At 33.7% G+C, this 19,443-nt stretch overlaps 1 protein-coding gene across 1 annotated transcript in view; it reads left to right on the top strand.

Moving 5' to 3' along the window:
• HSPA12A (heat shock protein family A (Hsp70) member 12A) overlaps nucleotides 1–19,443 on the top strand; it is a 97,527-nt gene that overhangs the window by 52,495 nt on the left and 25,589 nt on the right. Inside the window, 5 exon segments of the mRNA XM_051981505.1 lie at nucleotides 5,372–5,457; nucleotides 7,971–8,098; nucleotides 12,018–12,204; nucleotides 14,252–14,356; nucleotides 16,716–16,832. Of these exon segments, the coding sequence (XP_051837465.1) occupies nucleotides 5,372–5,457; nucleotides 7,971–8,098; nucleotides 12,018–12,204; nucleotides 14,252–14,356; nucleotides 16,716–16,832 (623 nt within the window).

The raw sequence follows: 19,443 nt of genomic DNA, 5'->3' as shown, positions 1-19,443 counted from the left end.
ACTAATAGAATCTATACAACTTTCAATGCTTCAAGAGGTCTGATATCTAATATAGCATTTCTCTATGAAAGACTTAGTAACTTTAATCAACATAATGAACTGTCATAATTCCAAAGAATTTCCAGATAGAGAACTGATGGTCTCAGAGTAAAATTGAAGCATATTTTTCCTTTCTTTATTTTTCTTGTTTCCTCCTTGCCCAGAATATGACTAATGTGAAAATATATTTTGCATGACTTCATATGTATATTGGCTATTTTATTTCTTGCTTTCTCAATGGGTTGAAAGGGTGCAAAAGATGGGAGAGAGTGAAACTGAAAATAAAAAAATTTAAATCAAAATAATTTTTTTCTTTAAAATGTGGGGATTCTTTCCAATCCAATCATATAGCTAGCAGATTGCCACCCATCTATGTCTACAATTTTTTTATTTATAAACACAGAAAAATAAAGGGGTAGAAACAGTGAGACAGAGATGGAGACCCAGAGAGAGAAAGAGAAAGAGACAGGCAGAGAATATTTAATAAACACTTAATATGTACAAGGCTCATGAAGCATGGCATCTATCCATTGGTTTTCTTTCACTCTTATTCCATGACTAACCTATTTATTTAATCTAATACTATTTTTTTATTGAATCTTTTGTAATGCTTCTACATAATTCCTTGTTTGTGCTGTAGCCTGCATATGACCGCTGTGTACTTCTCCATTACCAATTGACTAATTTTATATTTAATAAACCCCAGTAGTTCCCTATTACCTCCAGGATCAAATAGAAATCAATGCATAAAACAAAGCATTGAGAGCTCAGATGAAGAGATTATATCCATATTGAAGAATTAGAGAAGGTTTCATAGAGTGACATCTTATTCAGGCCTTGAAAGTTAGGATATCAAATGATAGGGATGAACATTGGAAGAAGGCATCTCAGGTGAAGGGAAAATGAAAGGTTAACTTTTTTGGGGGAAATACAACATTGTTAGAATGGAATAGACTAATGTAGCTTAAAGTAATCATAACATTCTCCGGTTCTCCTCACCTTCAAGTCACATATACATTTTAACAATACATATTCAATTTATCTGGCAGGGGTGATTCCATGATCACAATACATATTCAACATGAAGTATATATGTATGGGAGGAAAGAATAGTTAGAAAGTTCATTAATCATGGTTCTGTTTATATTTCTGTTATATTAATAATTTTAGCACATTATATTTTATTGTATACTTTATAAGGTGAGTTTCCTAAATTTTAGGTTTGACCCTGTCAGACTCACACACACTCCCACCCTTGTTCAATAAACCTCAATGGCTCATCTTTACCTTTAGGAATAAGTACATAGTCTTTTTTGGTATTTAAGGGCTCTTCATCACAAGTGCCTTTATATCTTTCCAATATTTTTAGACTTTTCTCTCTTCCTCATATTCTCTGGGTCAATCATACTGGCCAATTTCCATTCATTTTATATATAGCTTGTTTGTGTCCCTTAGGTATACAATATTTTCTCTATTAGGCTGTAGACTCCTTTCTAGTGCTAGTATTGTGCACAGAACATAGTAAAAGCTTATTGAATTCTTGTTGATTAATTTATTACCTCATTTGATTTTCTCAAATAAGACAATTAGGGATACTTTGAGGTGTTGATTGTTCATGGTCACACACTAGTAAATGTCAAAGTCAAAATTACATCTAGGCATATTTTTCCTAAATCTAAGACTCAACTATACCATTACTGGACATTTTCAGAGTTAATATGGCATAGTGGAAAGGAGCTAGACTTGAAGAAAGGAAAGCTTGCATTGAGATCATTTCTGTCATCTACTTGCTGTTAATCTCTGTCTCATTATCCTCACATGTAAAATGAAGATGATAAGCTTCTGATTAATAAGGATTATATATATATATATCCCAGAGTCTAGCATAATGCTTGGCACAGGCACTTAATAAATGTTTATTGATTAGTTGATAAATAATATCCAACTCATGGAATTATTGTAAGGACCAAATGAAATGAGGTATGTATATAAATGTCAGCTATTTTTTAAAAATTCTGGGTCAGAGATTCACAACCTCTATGTTGTGAATAAATTTAAAATGCATGTGAATCGAATTTTATAGATTTTTATCTTTGACTTCTCAGTGGGGATTCCAACTAAAACAATACTTTTATTCCAATTCTTTTAATCAAAATATAGGGTGGTAAATTAATAAATGATTAGCCTTAACAATAAGAATTCAGAGTCATAATTTGTGAAATATCCTGCTTGTTTTTTTCTCTTTTCTTTATTTTGATAATAGCTTTTTATTTTGAAAATACATACAAAGATAACTTTCATCATTCAACCTTGTAAAATTTCCTCCCTCCTTTCCTCCCACTCTTCTCCCCTAGATAGCAAGTAAACCAATATAGGTTAAACATTGCAATTCTTCTAAATACATTTCCATATTTATCATGCTGCACAAAAAAAAATCAAATCAAATGGAGGAAAAATGAGAAAGAAAGAAAAAAGCAAACCAACAACAAAACAGGTGAAAATATTATATTGTAATTCACATTTAATACCCATAGTCCTCTCTCTAGATGCAGACAGCTCTCTCCATCACAAGTCTGTTGAAATTGTCTTGAATCATCTCATTGTTGAAAAGAGCCAAGTCCACCACAGATAATCATTGCATAATCTTGTTTCTGTGTACAATGTTTTCTTGGTTCTGCTCATTTCATTTCTGCCTGTTCTTTTCTTCTCCAAAGATCAACAACTATGGATTTTAGCCATTTTTATTTGTTTGTGGCTTTTTGAAAGGCAGTTGGAGTTAAGTAACTTGCCCAGCATCATACAGCTAGCACATATCAAATTGTCTGAGGCAAGTTGACAACTGGGGCAAGTTGTCAGATTCCTCTGACAAATCTGCAGGAATTGTCAGATCCTCCCAATTCCAGGTCTGATGCTCTATCCACTATATTTCCTATCTGCCTGATTTCAGCCATAATTTACCTATTAAGCATATACATGACAAACACAACATATATTTTTCTATTATCTATTCAACGAAAATCAGTAAATGAAGCCAATTTAGTATCTGTAAATTCCACTTTTATGTTCCAAATCCTTGTAATGAGGGAAAAAATGGCAATCATATTTTTTTAAAAAACAGATATTTTCCCAAGTCTTTTGGATTTGATTTTCACTGAAGGAATTTCATGAAGTTGCTTCTAGCCCTGGCTGACTAGTCAATCCCTCAATCAGAAATTTGCCAATGCCTCCTCAGTCTTCAGTGTATGCTATGCATTGTGGGACAAAAATAAATTAAAAAAAAAAAGTTGGATATAGTCCCTGCCCTCAAGGAGTATACAGCCTCTCATTAGGGAAAGAAGATATTCATGCAGCATCTTTTAAAACATATGTTGTTCATCTGTCAGTGCCATGACCTTCCATGGAGGTTAGAGTGAAAAGATAATTAGAAGCAGACAGTAAGGTGGATGGCGTGAAGCCTGATAATGGCTTGTTTGTTAATTGCCAATCCCTAATTTTCTGGGCAATTAGTTACCTACTTTCCTCTTAGATTCTTCTGTTCAAATCTGGACAAATGGCCTCCATCCTTCCTTGCAGCAGGTGGGCTGAGATACACTGAGTATTTGGATGGCATCTTTCTTCCTAGGAATTGAGTTTTCCTGGCCGTGCTCACTCTCATCTCCAGCAGATATAAGGACCATCTGGTTGGCTACCTTGGACAGCGACACATTTTTCACCTTGCCATTTTCTTATTGATTTTTTGCTCTTTGAGAGCTTAGGTGCAGGATACAATGAGAAAATTTTTTTTTTTTTTTTTTTTTTTAGTGGAACACTAGATCAGCCTCTTTGTGCAGTTGGCTTCTTAAAATGAAGGCAATGTTAGTCACTAAGATTAGAATTTGGGAATGTCTTCTCTCCCTAGAAGTTAAATTTTATCTATCATTCATTATCTGATCCTGTACTCTGCCCTAAACTAAGCCTTTACATTAGGCAAGAAGCTATAAACATGTAAAGTGATAATGATATAACATGTCCCATTTGAGATAGCACAATTCCTTCTTTATGATTCATTATCTGCTTATCAATGCTTTTCACAATCTCTGTTTTATCATTCATTTCCTCATCTTCTCTGCAGGAAAAGTTGTTGAACCCTCCAGGCTTAATTTAAAGAAAAGGATCATTTTAAAAAGAGGCAGTAAAATTCTCCAATCCATTTGGAAATCTGATTAATTTGGATGAATTGCTAGAGGCAGATGTGGGGTTTCTGTAGTGATTCAAACACTTTTGTTTTATTTATCAAGAAGTATTTTGTTAATTTGTGTTTTGGCAAATTGCCTGCTTTCTCCCATCTTAGAGACCATGTACTAGTCCTCCCTCCTTACTCCATCCCAAAGCAGCCAGTAGCAAAAAGAAAGGAGTTTTTGTTGTTGTTGTTGTTTTTTGCCTCTCCCCCTTCCCCCATTGCAGCCTAATCTTTTGCTTCCAGGGCATTCTCAGTATTATGTGGTGTCAAAGTATTCTTTCCTTGGACACAAATGACACTTTTTGAACTTCCCAGCAGGATCTAACCCCAAACAGCCCTGTTCATGGAAATGTGTATTCTCCTTGTGTGTGGAGCCTAGAAAAACCAAAAAGAATTGAGTTCTGGGAAAGTTTTAGAGTAAACACCAATGGCAGAATAATTGCAACTTGCTACTGTGTAATTGTCAAAATGAGAGTAGCTGCTGCCTTAACTATTGAAAGTAGTGTTGTTTGATCTTGTATCTTTTGTTATGGCCCTGTGTCCCTGGGAACTTCCAAACTCTAATTTTAAACTATTAGCATAAGTATACTTCCTTCCTGCTGGGTCTGTCTGCTGTGGGTTTTTGAATCTCAGAAAACCATTAGAAAATATGTATGAGGGAGGTGGAGTTAACCATTTGGGGTCAAATTACCTTTCTGGGCTAATTCAAGACTATAAAGAAGGACTAGGGAAGACCCTATGGGAGAGAGTTACTCTAAGAATTACTGTTCACAACTAACTTCCTCTCTTCAGTGAATATTGAGGTGGAATTAGAAGGTTCTTGGCACACATTCTGCATCAACAATGACAAAATAAAAAAAAAATAGAGCATATGTTTGTAAGAAAATTGGTGGCTATTTTAAGGGAAAGGATGCTGAGTTTTGTTTGTTTTAAATATCAAATATAACATCATAGAAGAAAAAATATTATGGGCTTTTATTAATATCATGTTGATCAAGCTATCAAGATGGAATAATTAAGTTAGAGATAAATGTAAAATTCTTCACTTGGATTAAAAAATCCACTATGGATTAATAAATGCCATTTCTAAAAATGCTAAATTTTCTTTTTCAGAGACAGCCCCTACATCAACATACTCATCTCCTGCAAGAAGTTTGGGAGAAACAGGAATAACACCACTATCTCCTTCCCATATTGTGGTAAGAAATGCCCTCTTTCTCATTAAATGATTTTCTATATCTTTCACTTCTCTATGATTTCATTTCTTTATTTCTAAGATGAAAGGATTGGACTAACTGAACTCTAGGATCTTTCAAAAATGTAAAATACTATAACTTTCTAATTCTAACTATTAGCGCCTAACCCTTTTACTTTATTTTTTTGGAGGGAGGATAGTATGTGGTGTATTGCAAATAATTTGTGCATATGAACATTCTAGATCTTTTAGGTGTTTAGAATGTCTCTGATCCTTGCTGCCTGATTTAAAAAAAAAATCATAATTTCCATAGACCTAAAGCCCTCAGAGAAGAGTTTTGCTTTTCCTGCACACATTTATTTGGCCAACAAGGATTGAGATAGGCACTGGACCTATAATTTCATTGGTAGAGGGCACTCCCAAGTGAAGAAATTCCCTCTACCAATGCAAATTGGCAACTTCTTTAAAATTTATAGTCTTTGGTAGCTGCCCAAATCACTGAGAAGTTAAATGGTCTTCCTGGAGTCAAGGAGTTTAACAGTGTGTTTTAGTAACAGGGCTTGAATCCAGGTCTTCTTGAACCCAGGTGAAATATATGAACAAAATTGGACCAGTTAAATTACAAAGTCCTGTTAATACCCCTGCCCTACATTCAACAGTATCCCTGGACAATTGACAAAAAGTACTTAGCCGGATAGCCAATTAAGGTTCCATCTTTTTTAGTTGTGACTGTCAGTTGCAGTTAATTGCATGTTTTGGGGGGAAATAGTAGAGAGAGATTGTATCATGGTCAAAATATATTGGTGGTACATTAGATTCAGTGATCTATTTTCAATGAGAGTGACAGCAAATTATGTTTTTTCTGAATTCTCCATTGACTTTGTGCTGTAATAGGCAAGCAAAATCTTTTCAATAATCCCTTTTTTGAAGGTTTTGTAGACATATGAGGGATGTAAAAAAGGAATGATCATGTTATTAAGAACCTGAGAAAAGGATAAATTTTTTTAATGCTAGGAACAAAACTGGGAGGGACTTCAAGGAACATCTGGTCTAATTTCCTAAATTTATAAAAAAAGAAACTGAGTGGCAAAAAAGTGAAAACATTTTGAACAGGGTTGCATAGTTAGTTAGTGGAAGAACTTGGACAAGAATTTATTTTGACCTTTTCAGTAATTTCCTCTTTCCACTATACTTGTCCTTAAATGCTTTGGATGATGATGGGAAACAATGACGTTCAATCTTGGCATTATTAATGCAATGTCTTAACAACTCAGTTCATGCCTTGGCATCCTGATTTGTCAAATAGAGACAAAAATGCCAGTTCACTTGACAGGAGCAATAAATAGCATGTATCCATGTGTGTGTGTGTGTGTGTGTGTGTGCATATATACATATGTGCACATGTTTATTACACCCATATGTATATGTATGTGATATATAGACACATGCTATATATTGTTCCTGTCAGTAGTCTGTCATTAATGTACCTAATACACACACAATTATATATGTATGTATGTATATATATATATAATTATATACATTTATACAATTTATACAATACACAATTATACAATATACAATACAATACAATGTATACAAATACAATATACAAATATACAATTATATATGTATGTATATAATGTATATATAATATGCATATATACACATGCATTTATATAGACACAATATATGTATAGTATAAATGTGTATGTATACACACATATGTTTTGCATACATATATACACATATGTATATAATGCACACGCCTTATATGACAAATATATCCATGTATATATATATATATTTCCATATATGTGTATATTATATATGAATGTGTATATATATATATATATATATATATACAAATGAATGTACATATCTGATATGTATATACAAATGTATATTACACAGTATACTCACAATACATGTGTATCTATGTATATAGATATATGCATGTATATATACATATACATATGAATATACATTCATACTAGGAATTATAAAGTACTGGATAGATGCAAGATATTAATATTTTCAATATATTGGATTCTGTCTTCTGTGGAATTAAATAAGATTTAGCAGGTAAAAGGGGATATGAATGTACAAATTAAAATGTGCATAGAAAAAGAAATTTAAAATTATTTGGAAATTAATCTTTGTTTCAAGCATTTTGATAATTAGCCATACTCAAGTGGAGCTTTTAATTGGAGCAAGCCAGAAAGCCAGTTCTCCTAATTAACTCTGGCAAAATAACCTCATTTATTTTTCTTTGGGTGGCCCTTCTTAAGCTTTATACTTGACTCACACTGAAGATCCATTAGACCAGGTCACTACCCCTGGTGTGGGGCTAGTAAGAATACTTAATGGGAGTTAGATTTTGCTGACCCATCCTGATCTTTCCTTGTAGTGTTCCCAGAGCAGCCTTCCTAGCAGAGAATGGACCCTTAAGAAATGCAGAGCATGTAGCAAGGAGCATTCCTCAGCCAAGTGGTCTCTCCCTCTCTTTCTTTCCAGAATGACTCAGATGCAAACGTCTCTGAAGAGCAGTCATTTCTTGTGGTCGTTGCTATTGATTTTGGCACTACATCCAGTGGCTATGCTTACAGCTTCACAAAGGAGCCAGAATGCATTCATGTCATGAGGTATGAACTTGGGTGCCGTCTCGTCACACCTTTCTAAAGTGACTGGATAATGACAAGTCACTTAGAGTAATTGAAAAGGCACTTCTAATGGCCCTGAGCACATACAAAAGACAGCATATGGTGGCCAGTTGGGAAATGGGTTGGGCTATTAAATAAATCCACAGAAGTAATAGAAGCAGTGAACTGGCCTTGGGCTTAAATCTAAAGAAAACGTCTATAATCAGTGAAATGTGTTCTCATTTTAACTTTGTTAAACTAAAGTATATAACTATCATTGTCCTCTCATCTCCTCCTCAGCCTATTTTGTCATTATTGAAAACAGAATCTGCTGTATGAGAGGAGAAAAAAGAGTAAAGATGATTTAGTATGAAGGGAAGAAAGAAACAAGCATTTATTAATTATTTACTATATGCCAGACACTGTGCTAAGCCTTTTAAATATAAAAGATACAGACATAGCTATAGGTATACATACCAACATATACATAAACACACATATATAACATTATATAAATGCTAGTGGTGATCCTGCTGTTGATGATGGTGATGATGATATAAAGTGCTGGTTATAGGCAGCCAGTATGTATCTGAAGCAAATGTTGAAACCTAGTCTTCCTTGCTCTAAAGATAGATCTCTATGTACTATGTCACACTGCTTTTCAACTTAGCTATGTCTTCCTAAATGAAATTTTAGAGATATGTTAATGAAACGGATATTTTCTCAAATTCTAGATTGTTCTGATGTTGACTAATATTCTTTTTCCGTATAATAGTAAATGTAATTTAGTAGGATGGCATATATCATCTAGATTACAAAATAGCACTTTCCAAGGTGAATTTTGAATGAAATATTAGATTTGGAGAGAGGAAGACCTGGGTTCAAAATCCATATCAGATACTTACTAGATCTATAATTTTGTGCAAGTTAAAACCTCTCTGGGTTTCAGTTTCTATAAAATGGAGACAAGTACTTAATATTGTTTTCTTACTTTCTTCACAGTATTTTCAAGCCATTGTGAAGCTCAAATGAGATAATGCACACAAACTACCTTGCACTTTAAAGAATCAAATAAATGTTAGTTAATATAATTTGCCCAGAAAAGTGAAAATCCTATTTTCAAGGAGAATCTAGGTTATAACAAGTGATGCTATATTGCTAAGAAGTTAGCTAAATAAATGTTATATTAGTTTTACCACTTACATGTTTACAACATGGATGGAAAACTAGAAACTATGTAGAGAGGGAGTTCTACTTAAGTTAATTTCTATTAAAGTTGGGATAAATATTTTTAATTTTCCAGGTGGTACTTGTTCTAAAACAAAGTATTTTCACAGTATACACTAAAACAGAGGACAGGACACTGAGAGGGAAATAACATAAATTGCTTTAAGAAGAAAAAGTCTAAAGCATGTTCTTGGCCATTTTTGGCTCCGCAGTGTTATTTTTCTAGATCTATTCACCTTGGAGATAAGTCTATAACTGAATTTTATTTCAACAAGAAATATTTTTGGTAATCAACATATTGAATGTTAAAGGTAAAAGTGAGAATGACATCTTCGGGCAGCTAGTATTCAGTTGATGTAAAAATGATTGGAGAATGGGATGTGATATTTGTTAATGTAAAATTTGTTATTTTGTTAATGCAATAATGTTAATTGCATTTGTTAATATAATTAATAATTGTTAATGTAGAACATGAAAAGGAAGAGCAACAGGATTTGCAAACATTTTATTAATAAGCATTCACTAGGTAGATAATGCTAAGCTCTAAAAATCACATAGTCCCTGATCTTAGAGAACTTAGTTGATTACATGGGGATACCTATCACACAGAGATAAGTTAAATAAAAGCAAAGATGTCATGGGTCAAAGAAAAGTGCCAGACAAAATGCTTTAGGAAAATTAGGGGAGGGAAAGAATTGTAGATGGGAAAAAATAAAGAAATGAGAACAGATTGCTGTCAATCTATAGCTGAACCTTGCTTTAAAAAAGAAACAAAACCAATAATAATCCAAACAGTTTACTTTTTCTCATGTTTTGCTCTTACAATCTAGTCTCATGCATCTTCTTTGTGTTGTTTCCTACTTATGTTTCCTTTGATGAAATGCATATACTTTCATACAGAGAGCCAAAAAATTTATGGGAATGGCATAAGGCAACAGTCTCCCATACTGCACTGCATTGCATCACAGATGTACAATGCTTCAATTAAATGCACCCAGACTCCCACACCAGTTCTACCATTTGCTAAATAGCATATTAGCATTTCAACCTCTAAAGCTAAAGAGATTTCTAGTCTGAATCATTTATGGAAAGCTGTTTTAATAAGTTGTGACTTTGGATATGCTACAAAGAGTGATGTCTATTTTTCATTATTTTTAAAAGGATCAGTTCAATTTCAGCAAATGTTTGTCAGTCTATGAAGGAATCGTTCAAAGAAACTGGGGATATTTAGCATAGAGAAGGGATGTTTTGCAGGGAATATGATATTTATGGTAAAGTATTTTATAGCTGTATGTGGGAAAAGGATTAAACTTGTTTTGTGTGACCTGAGAGAACAGAACTTAGTAATAAAAAGTAGGAAGTACAGAATGGCAATTTTAGGCTCAAAATTTCCCAAGAATTAAGCTGTCAAGTAGTGATATAGACTTCCTCAGAAGGAGTTGTGTTCCCCTCACTTAGAAGTTTTTGAGCAAAAATGATAGACTAGTACTTCTTTAGGAAGTATGCTAACAAGAGAACTGTTCAGTTCTGCACACATGTATTGTATCTAGGATATACTGCAATATATTTAACATATATAGGACTGCTTGCCATCTGGGGAAGGGGGTGGAGGGAGGGAGGGGAAAAATCTGAACAGAAGTGAGTGCAAGGAATAATGTTGTAAAAAATTACCTTGGCATGGGTTCTGTCAATAAAAAGTTATTTTAAAAAAAGGAAGTGTGCTAAATACCTTTCTTTAAATACAAAATAAATTTCTCTACATAATGTGTAGAGAAATTTTTATTCAGGTGTGAGTTGAATTAGATGATTTCTGATGTCTCTTCTAATGCTAAGGCTCTGGAATTATGGGATGAAAAATATACAGAGTTTAAATAATATTTGTTTATAAATATTGGTGGCCTGATTCTCTAAGAATTTCCTTAAATCAGTTGGATTTTTGTTAAGTTCAGTTTGCTATTTTTCATTATTTCTAGCAAAAAGCATATTGCTTGGGAAATGGGCAGAATGGAAGTTCCCTGAGGGCACAACTGTTTTGTTTTAGCTCTTAGTTTCTCCAATTTCTTGACTCGATATATGTTTAAGTCTTTGAGGTGATAGCATTAGAGACAGTTGATTAACAATAGACAATTGATAGCTTTACAGACATTAATAATTATGTTTTGAGCAGTTACTTTGGGCTTTTTGTGGGGATGCAAGTACCAAAGCACATTAGCATGTATATTATTAGCACTTATAGACTAGAGCTTATGTAGTAAAGAGAACATTAGCTTGGAAGTGAGAAATTGTGGATTTTAGGTCTAGTTCCGCTATTAGAGCCAGCTCCTGTAAAGTCAAACAGATAGTAAAATGTGTGACTCTGGGGAAATTAACTTCATTTCTATAGTGTTCTGTTTCTCCATTTGTTTTAAAAAAAAAGGCAGGAAGGGAGTTGGATTGTTCATTCTAGTTCTGTAATAAGGCATGGTCCCTGCATTTAAAGAACAGGGACTTGTAGATCAGAGGTATATTATGAAATGTTTTGGAAACCACTCCCACTTATTTTAATTTTTACCTAAAGTAAATGAACTTAGCCTATAACAGAAGCCAATAGTAATGAGAGTTTATTTGACAAAAATTATCCCCTTTTTTTTTTTGGAAAATGTGGTATTAAATTTGATAGCCAAAAGGTTAAAATGTGTTTTCCTTTATTTCCTAGGCGATGGGAAGGTGGAGATCCTGGTGTGTCTAATCAGAAAACACCAACTACAATTTTATTGACTCCAGAGAGGAAATTTCATAGCTTTGGTTATGCAGCCAGAGATTTTTACCATGATCTGGACCCAACTGAAGCCAAGCAATGGCTTTACTTGGAAAAATTCAAAATGAAACTCCATACCACTGGTGTAAGTAATAATAGCTCTTTCATGCATTAGAATTAATAATTTTTAATGAAACCAAAGAAGAGGTAGTTACTGGTTCTTTCAAATAGTATTTCTCAAGCCATAATGAATCTGGTTTTCTTACAGAGTAGCACAGAAGAAAAAATACTCACCTCAATTTAATATTCATTCCCTTGAATTTCAAATAAATGTGTTCTATACCAGAGAGGAAATTTATTAGGGGAGATGTTGGGTAGATCATGTTAAAAAAAAAAAAGATGACAGGCAATAGATTATACAACTAATTGAGTGGATTCCATAGGACAATAAATTGCAAGTTAGAAGTCCTAAAATTCAGTAAGATGAGCCAATGGTCTGATCATCTGAACAGAAATGGGAATGGTGAGCACAGGATTGTTAATGCTGATGTCAAGCATCTGGGTTCAGTAATGAGTTATGACAGATGACTTCCAAGTACTCTTGAATACCCAAATATGTTTGATATTAAATAATATTGTTTGCATTTTCATGTATATATATCAGGGTGATGAGAATATTAGAAAGAGATTACATAAGGCATTTGAAAGCATCAGTCACGATTTGAATTCAGAACTACTGCTTAACTATCTGTGTGACTTTGAATAATTCTGGATTTCAATTTCTTTATTTTTAAAAGAGAGAACAGCTAATTTTAAAGATTCCCTTCCTCTTTTTCCTCGAGTCCATAAAAAATAGATTATCTGATTTCAGGGAATTCAGTCAATGAGAGGACATCACAACCTCATTCCCTCCCACCCCAACCAAAGTTGACAGTAGTGCTTCTAAAAACACAAAGACTGAAGTGTGCAGAAAACAAACTATTTCAGCTCAGTGTAGGAGGTGATGGTATGGTGCTGAATGTACCTCGGAGTGTAATATGTAACACTCCAGGCCATGTGGGATGCCAGTCATTGAAATTCTTTCAAACATGAATGGCAAACATTAATTAGAAAGCTCAAATCAATCATGAATCCCCACTGATTTTATCAGCTACTAACAAGTCCATTTGTTAAGTGGGATTTCTGCTTTCTTTTGTTTCTCTCCTCTCCTATCCTCCAAGGAATTTCACCATCATTTTTTAATGACCATTGTCCACCCCCATCATTTGATACAAAACCTTTTACATGCCAACAAAGCTTCCTATGACTTAATAATGCTTCCTGTTGCTCTAGAGCTCTGGCAGGGAAAGTGATGCTACTTTTACCCCTGGGCTCTCAACAAATTACACAGCTTCAAGCCTTAAAATAACTGCCTTTTTATTTCAGTTCCTGAATTTGTCACTCAGTTTGAGTGGAAATCTCATGTCCACACAGAAGGCATACTCTAGCATATTTGCATTATTAGGGATTATTGTTCTCTTTGTCTAGTCTCCACCCCTCACCCCCTGGGATTTTACCAAGAGCTGAATCAAGTTGTATTAAGTGTGAAGATTACATGTACAGTTACATTTTAAAACTGTAACTGGAAAGCATATAACTATATAATATGTATTTTTCTTTTTATTGTTGTTAAAATGTTACTATTGCTACCTTTCAAGATTTCTTTTTTAATTATTGCTTTCTTTGGTGTTCTTTTTCAGACCCCTCTTCCTTCTCTTCCACTATAGATCTATGTTATGGAATTATGAATCTTAAAATGGTCATGGGTCTCAAAGGTTAGAGTATCCAACCCCTACTGGAAATATGAATCTTCTATAAATATCTTTTGATCTACAAAAGATGGGCATACAAATAATCAGAACAGACACATCCAGATCAACAAAAGCTACCAGACAAAAAGCACAATTGCTAAAGACTTCCAAGGCACAATTTGAAGAATATCCAGCTTTTTAAAAATAATTTATCTATTCCCTCAATACAAGGATGTGGAAGGAAGAAGGGAAAGCAAAAGAAAATATATCCTGAAGTCCCTCATTTAATTTTTTTTTTTACATTCAGAGGTTTTTATCATGTAGAATAAATTTTGCAAGACCCAAAAAGCAGCTATTTCCTTTATGTCATTCTTTCAATAAAATTTTCTTGCCTTTTTCTAGAATCTCACTATGGAGACAGAATTGACAGCAGCAAATGGGAAGAAAATCAAAGCACTTGAAATCTTTGCTTATGCCCTACAGTACTTTAAGGAACAAGCACTGAAGGTAGGATTGAATGCTAGTATAATCTACCACATTGTATTTTCAGGAAAGTACATGATGGCCTGAAATAAGTTAAAGATTAGAAAGAGCTGTGCTTGAGATTAACCATGTCATCTTTTGTAAGAACATTAAGCCAATTTAGAATGCTGAAATGCTCTAATCAATTCTAGGTATTTTTTTCCTTATGTTACGATTAAGGAATTTGTCCATTGTGAATCATTTTGCTAATATTCTAAGAGAAGTGTAACTACCTCCACCTACTTCTTTTCTTTATAAGGACAAATGGAAGTAATTGTTGCATGCATTTCAGATTCTTTGATGATTCATCCTAAAGGAGAAAATTGTAATGATTGGCTACTTGGAAATGAAGGAAATGAGAGAAGGGCAGGAGATAATGGAGAGGTCACTTTAAATATTGCATTAATCCAAGAAACATTTGTGAGGTACCTTTAAGCAACTTATGGTCCAGTAGAAGAGTTAAAGCATATAAATAAATAATAGTTATTCAAAAAAGTATTTCATATTATCATTCCTAATTGGGTTTATCATGGAAGACTGCGGATCTTTGGACTCAACTTTGAAGGATAAGTAAAATTATGTTGGACAGAAGCAACATTACAAGAAAGTTTATGACATATTTTAAGAAATAGCCTAGTTTGTCTGGAAATTCATATTATTCACAGGAAAATGAAACCTAAAGTTGGAATTGACAGAAAGAGACATAACTCTGTCATTTTAATGTTAAGGAAATTTAAGTTGAGAGAAATTAGTCAACCAACAAGAGGACAGATTAATGTTTGGCATGACTGAACATTTATAAACTAAGGTATTCATTAGCTCAAAGGGTGAGTGAATGATAACCAGCTTAGGTTTGAGTCAGCATTTTCAATATCCAGAGAGAATAAACAGAGGAAAGAAAGCATTCACGTTTTCTGTGTAGAAAATTGTGGCCCAAATTATGACTGGTAATTTAATTATAAACCTTATTATTGTTCAATTATTTTTTTTCCCAAATTGTGTAATATTTGAATGATCACAAAACACCAACAAAGGGCATTTCTAAATACTTTCCTTGAAGCTTAAGACATTTTTTTCTTTACAACCATAAACTCTTCCTGTTTAACTAGTTTTATATAAAACATAAGGTAATAACAGTTTTCTTGGATCTACTCCTAAAACATGTCACATATTTCACCTGATTTCCAAACACAGAGCAGGCTTTATAAAAGGAAAAATTTTACAAAATGAAGAACTTTAATGACAGCTTAATATTGGCTTACTGCAGACATTTCCAAAGTGTTTTTTTAAGGGGGAAAGATTGGCAAATGCCAAGAATTAAAAGTAAATTAATTCAGTGGGAAGGTAGAACAAGCATAATACATCTATTTAAATTATTGAGTAATATGAGATACTTGGCAGGAAAATAAATATTTGCCAGTTTATTAATCATTTGAAATGTACTTTATAGCAACTAGAAGCTGAAAACAAAATTGACTGAAGAGATAAGTTAATATTTGTACAAATTTGTCTACATATATGGCAATAAAACATGTCCAAGAACAATTACAGCCTTAGCTTTTGATAAAACCAATCAGCATGACTTGTCGAACATGAGAATTTTTGTTAAAATGATTATACTTTTGGATCTCTGTCAATCATACAAATGGATTGCCAGACCATCTTGATTATTTTAATTTTATCCTAAAGTTCAATTCAATGGCACAAACATGTTCAAGGCACTATGGTAAACTCTGGGTATAAAAGGACAAAAACCAAAATATTTCTGATGTCCTGATGGAACTTGCATTCTATTGCAGAAGTAAGAAAATTCAAATATACAAATCAATACATGTTCATTTCAAGAGGGAGAAAGTGTTATTAAAATAGGCATTGGAATAGGCTTGATATAGGAGATGGCACCTGAGTCATGCTGTGAAGGAATCTAAAGAAGTCTATTTTTTTCTTTTGTTTGATTATTTTTCTCTCCCATCTTTCTCCTTTTTGACAGGAAATCCTTCTTAGCATATTGATGAGTGGTGTGAATTTTTACCTTGCTGAGAGTCCCATACGCATACTTATTGCCTGACTGATATGTATTATCATCTCCTACCTCGGTTTTTTTAGATTGCTTTTGTCCTTATTGTTAGGTCTCACCATCCAGATGTTCTTATTTTACCAAAAATAAATAAATTTTGACATCAGTCTTTGGTGATGTTATTAATGTTAGGTTCAGGCTAGATTGTTAAATAAGTACAACATGAGACTTCATAGCACAATATCTCCGATTGTAGTGGTCAAAAGAAAAATACTCTAGAGAGATGACTTTTGTTCATTTTATGTTACTGTTTTCCTTTTGCTTTAGGAACTGAGTGATCAAGCGGGCTCTGAGTTTGAAAATTCTGATGTCAGATGGGTCATCACAGTTCCTGCTATTTGGAAACAGCCTGCCAAGCAATTCATGAGACAGGCTGCCTACCAGGTAAGGTGGTGGAATGAGAAAAAGGAAGGGGGAAAGAGAAGTCAGGTTCTGGAAATAGTGACATTATAATCTATGATTATAATGTTTCCCTTAGAGCAATGATCTAAAACACAATACATTCTCCATGGAATCTAGAACTCTTCAAAGATTATTGCTCTAAATCATTTTCTAAGGCAAAAGAAAAATTGAACATCTGCTGAGCCAACCAGCTACTTTCAGTGATGTGAAAAAGTTAGCAATTGGATCATCAGGCACAACAGAAAAGGAATCATACTTAGTTAAACTTTTTTGTTGCGCATAGTAATTTTTTAATTTTTATTTTTAGCTATCAGTTACTTTAGTCGTGTTTCACCGTAGATGGTTTGGGAACAAAATTCTGAAAGAAAAATTGGAGACTTTCTGTATCAGACTGATTAGATGGGTTCTACTTATGAAAAAGACTAGTGAAATTGGAATATCTGGAAGGTGAGACCTAAGGATAAGGATAAAAGCAGAAGGGCAAAAGTAATCTAGATAAGACTGATGTGGGTGATGATAACACATGTCAGTCAGTCAATAAACATTTATTAAGCACTAGTACTATGTACCAGGAACTGTGCTAAGTGTTGGGGATACAAAGAAAAGTAAAAGACAGTCAGTCCTCACTCTCAAGGAGTTCTCATACTTTAATGGGGGATACAGCATGCAAACACAACAAACAAGATATATTCCAAACAAATGGAAATAATCAGCAGAGGGAAAACACTAGAAACATGGAGGATGAGATTTTAGCTGGGATGAGATTTAGGAAGCCAGGAAGTAGAAATCAGAAAGAAGAGTACTCCAGGTATTAAAAATATTCTTTGTCATCATAATGTTTTTATTATGGTCAGTTGAAGTTTAGGATGAAAAATATTTGCTTTATAAGACACTCTTAAATTTCATTAGGACTTCAGATTCTGGACATGTTTTTGAATGCGTTACATTGCTCCCCCTTTGTTAATTCCAGTTCTTCAATTTTCATGGCCATTTCAGATCTTGGGCCCAAAGAAGCTGTCCAGTATGTGAAACAGTAGTGATTGATGAACTGGGATAATCAGGAAATGGCTATCTGGGAAAGCAATAGTAAAAATCATAGGAAACAAAAGTTATCCTTCTGACTTTCATTTTCCAGATGATGAGACAACTATAAACTTTAGCCAGTAAAAAATGTAATTTCCCATTTTTAGCCTTGGTAAATTAGGTAAGAACAGATGGGTAAGTGACTGTTGTTTCCCATTAAGTTATCTCTGGACAATAGTCTGGAAAAGTACATCCTATCCTAAAGAGGGCTTAGAGGGTGTTCTGTGGAGTTTAGATTGAACAGAAACAGGAAACCAAACACAATGGATGCATCTGGAAGGAAACTGGCAGAGCTTTCCAGATGTAGTAGCTCTAGTGAGAATGCCATTACAGAGAGCAAGGTGGGGCTTCTTAACCGTTTTTGTTATCTTGGCACCTTTGCCAGTCTGGTGAATTCTCAGAATTATGTTTTTAAATGTATAAAGCAAAATACATAGGATTCCAAAAAATAGTAATTGTATTGAAATACATTTGTCAAAAATGTTTTTAAAAATCAAAATCCTGGGTTAAGAACTTTTGCTCGAAACCATTTGCATCTACCATATGTACATGGGGGATAGTTTCTAAAGAGCGGAATAAGTTTTTATAGGCAAATATAATAAACAGTCCCTTAATTCAGAATGCTTCCTCAACATGTCTTTTTTAGGCTGAATTCCAGGCAGTATGATTTGATGTCAATGTGTGCAATAGAACCATTGGCAAGCGCTATTTAGTTATTCTGCTGTGGAGATGGAGATAATTAAATGTCTGTCTCAATTCAAGAAGATGAAAAAGCTCCATAAAAACGAATTTAAAAAAAATTGGGGGGGCAGCTAGGAGGCGCAGGGGATAGAGTACCATCCCTCAAGTCAGGAAGACCTGAGTTCAAATCTGATTTTAGATACTTAATACTTCCTAGCCATGTGACCCTGGACAAGTCACTTAATTCCAATTGCCTCAGCAAAAAAAAAAAAAAAAAAAAAATGTTTTTTTGTAGATTAGATTAGATTTATATCCCCAGTATGGTGGGGAAATATATCAAGAGTGATATGAAAGTGAATGTCACTTCTCTATGAAAAAAATACTATCTTTTACTTATTGTATAAGAACTGGTGAGATATTTAATTAAATGAACAAAAAAACAAACCTGAACTCAGACCTTCCTGAGGGTGAGCCTCTCATCATGAATCAGTGACACATCCTTGTATGGGATGCATGTGGATAAAATGGAAGGATAAGATGGTTAGGTGAATTTGGAACAGGTTGAATGGCCAGATGCCAAAGAGTAGTCATCAATAGATTAAGGCCAGATGATGAGACAACTCTAAACTTTAGCCAGTAAAAAATGTAATTTCCCATTTTTAGCCTTTGTAAAATCTGGGAAAGCAATAGTAAAAATTAGGCTAGATGATTTCTTCTAAGGTGATGAAATGCCCAAAACTTACATGTCTGACCCTGCATTGTTAGACATGTTTTTTACTGAGTGACTCGAACAAGTCAGAGATGACTTGCTTGTCAAATTTGCAGATGA

This window comes from Antechinus flavipes, chromosome 2 (assembly GCF_016432865.1).
Source record: "Antechinus flavipes isolate AdamAnt ecotype Samford, QLD, Australia chromosome 2, AdamAnt_v2, whole genome shotgun sequence".
Classification (NCBI taxonomy): Eukaryota; Metazoa; Chordata; class Mammalia; order Dasyuromorphia; family Dasyuridae; genus Antechinus; species Antechinus flavipes.
Note: the sequence above shows the minus strand (reverse complement) of the source record. Positions and strands in the feature narration are given on the sequence as shown.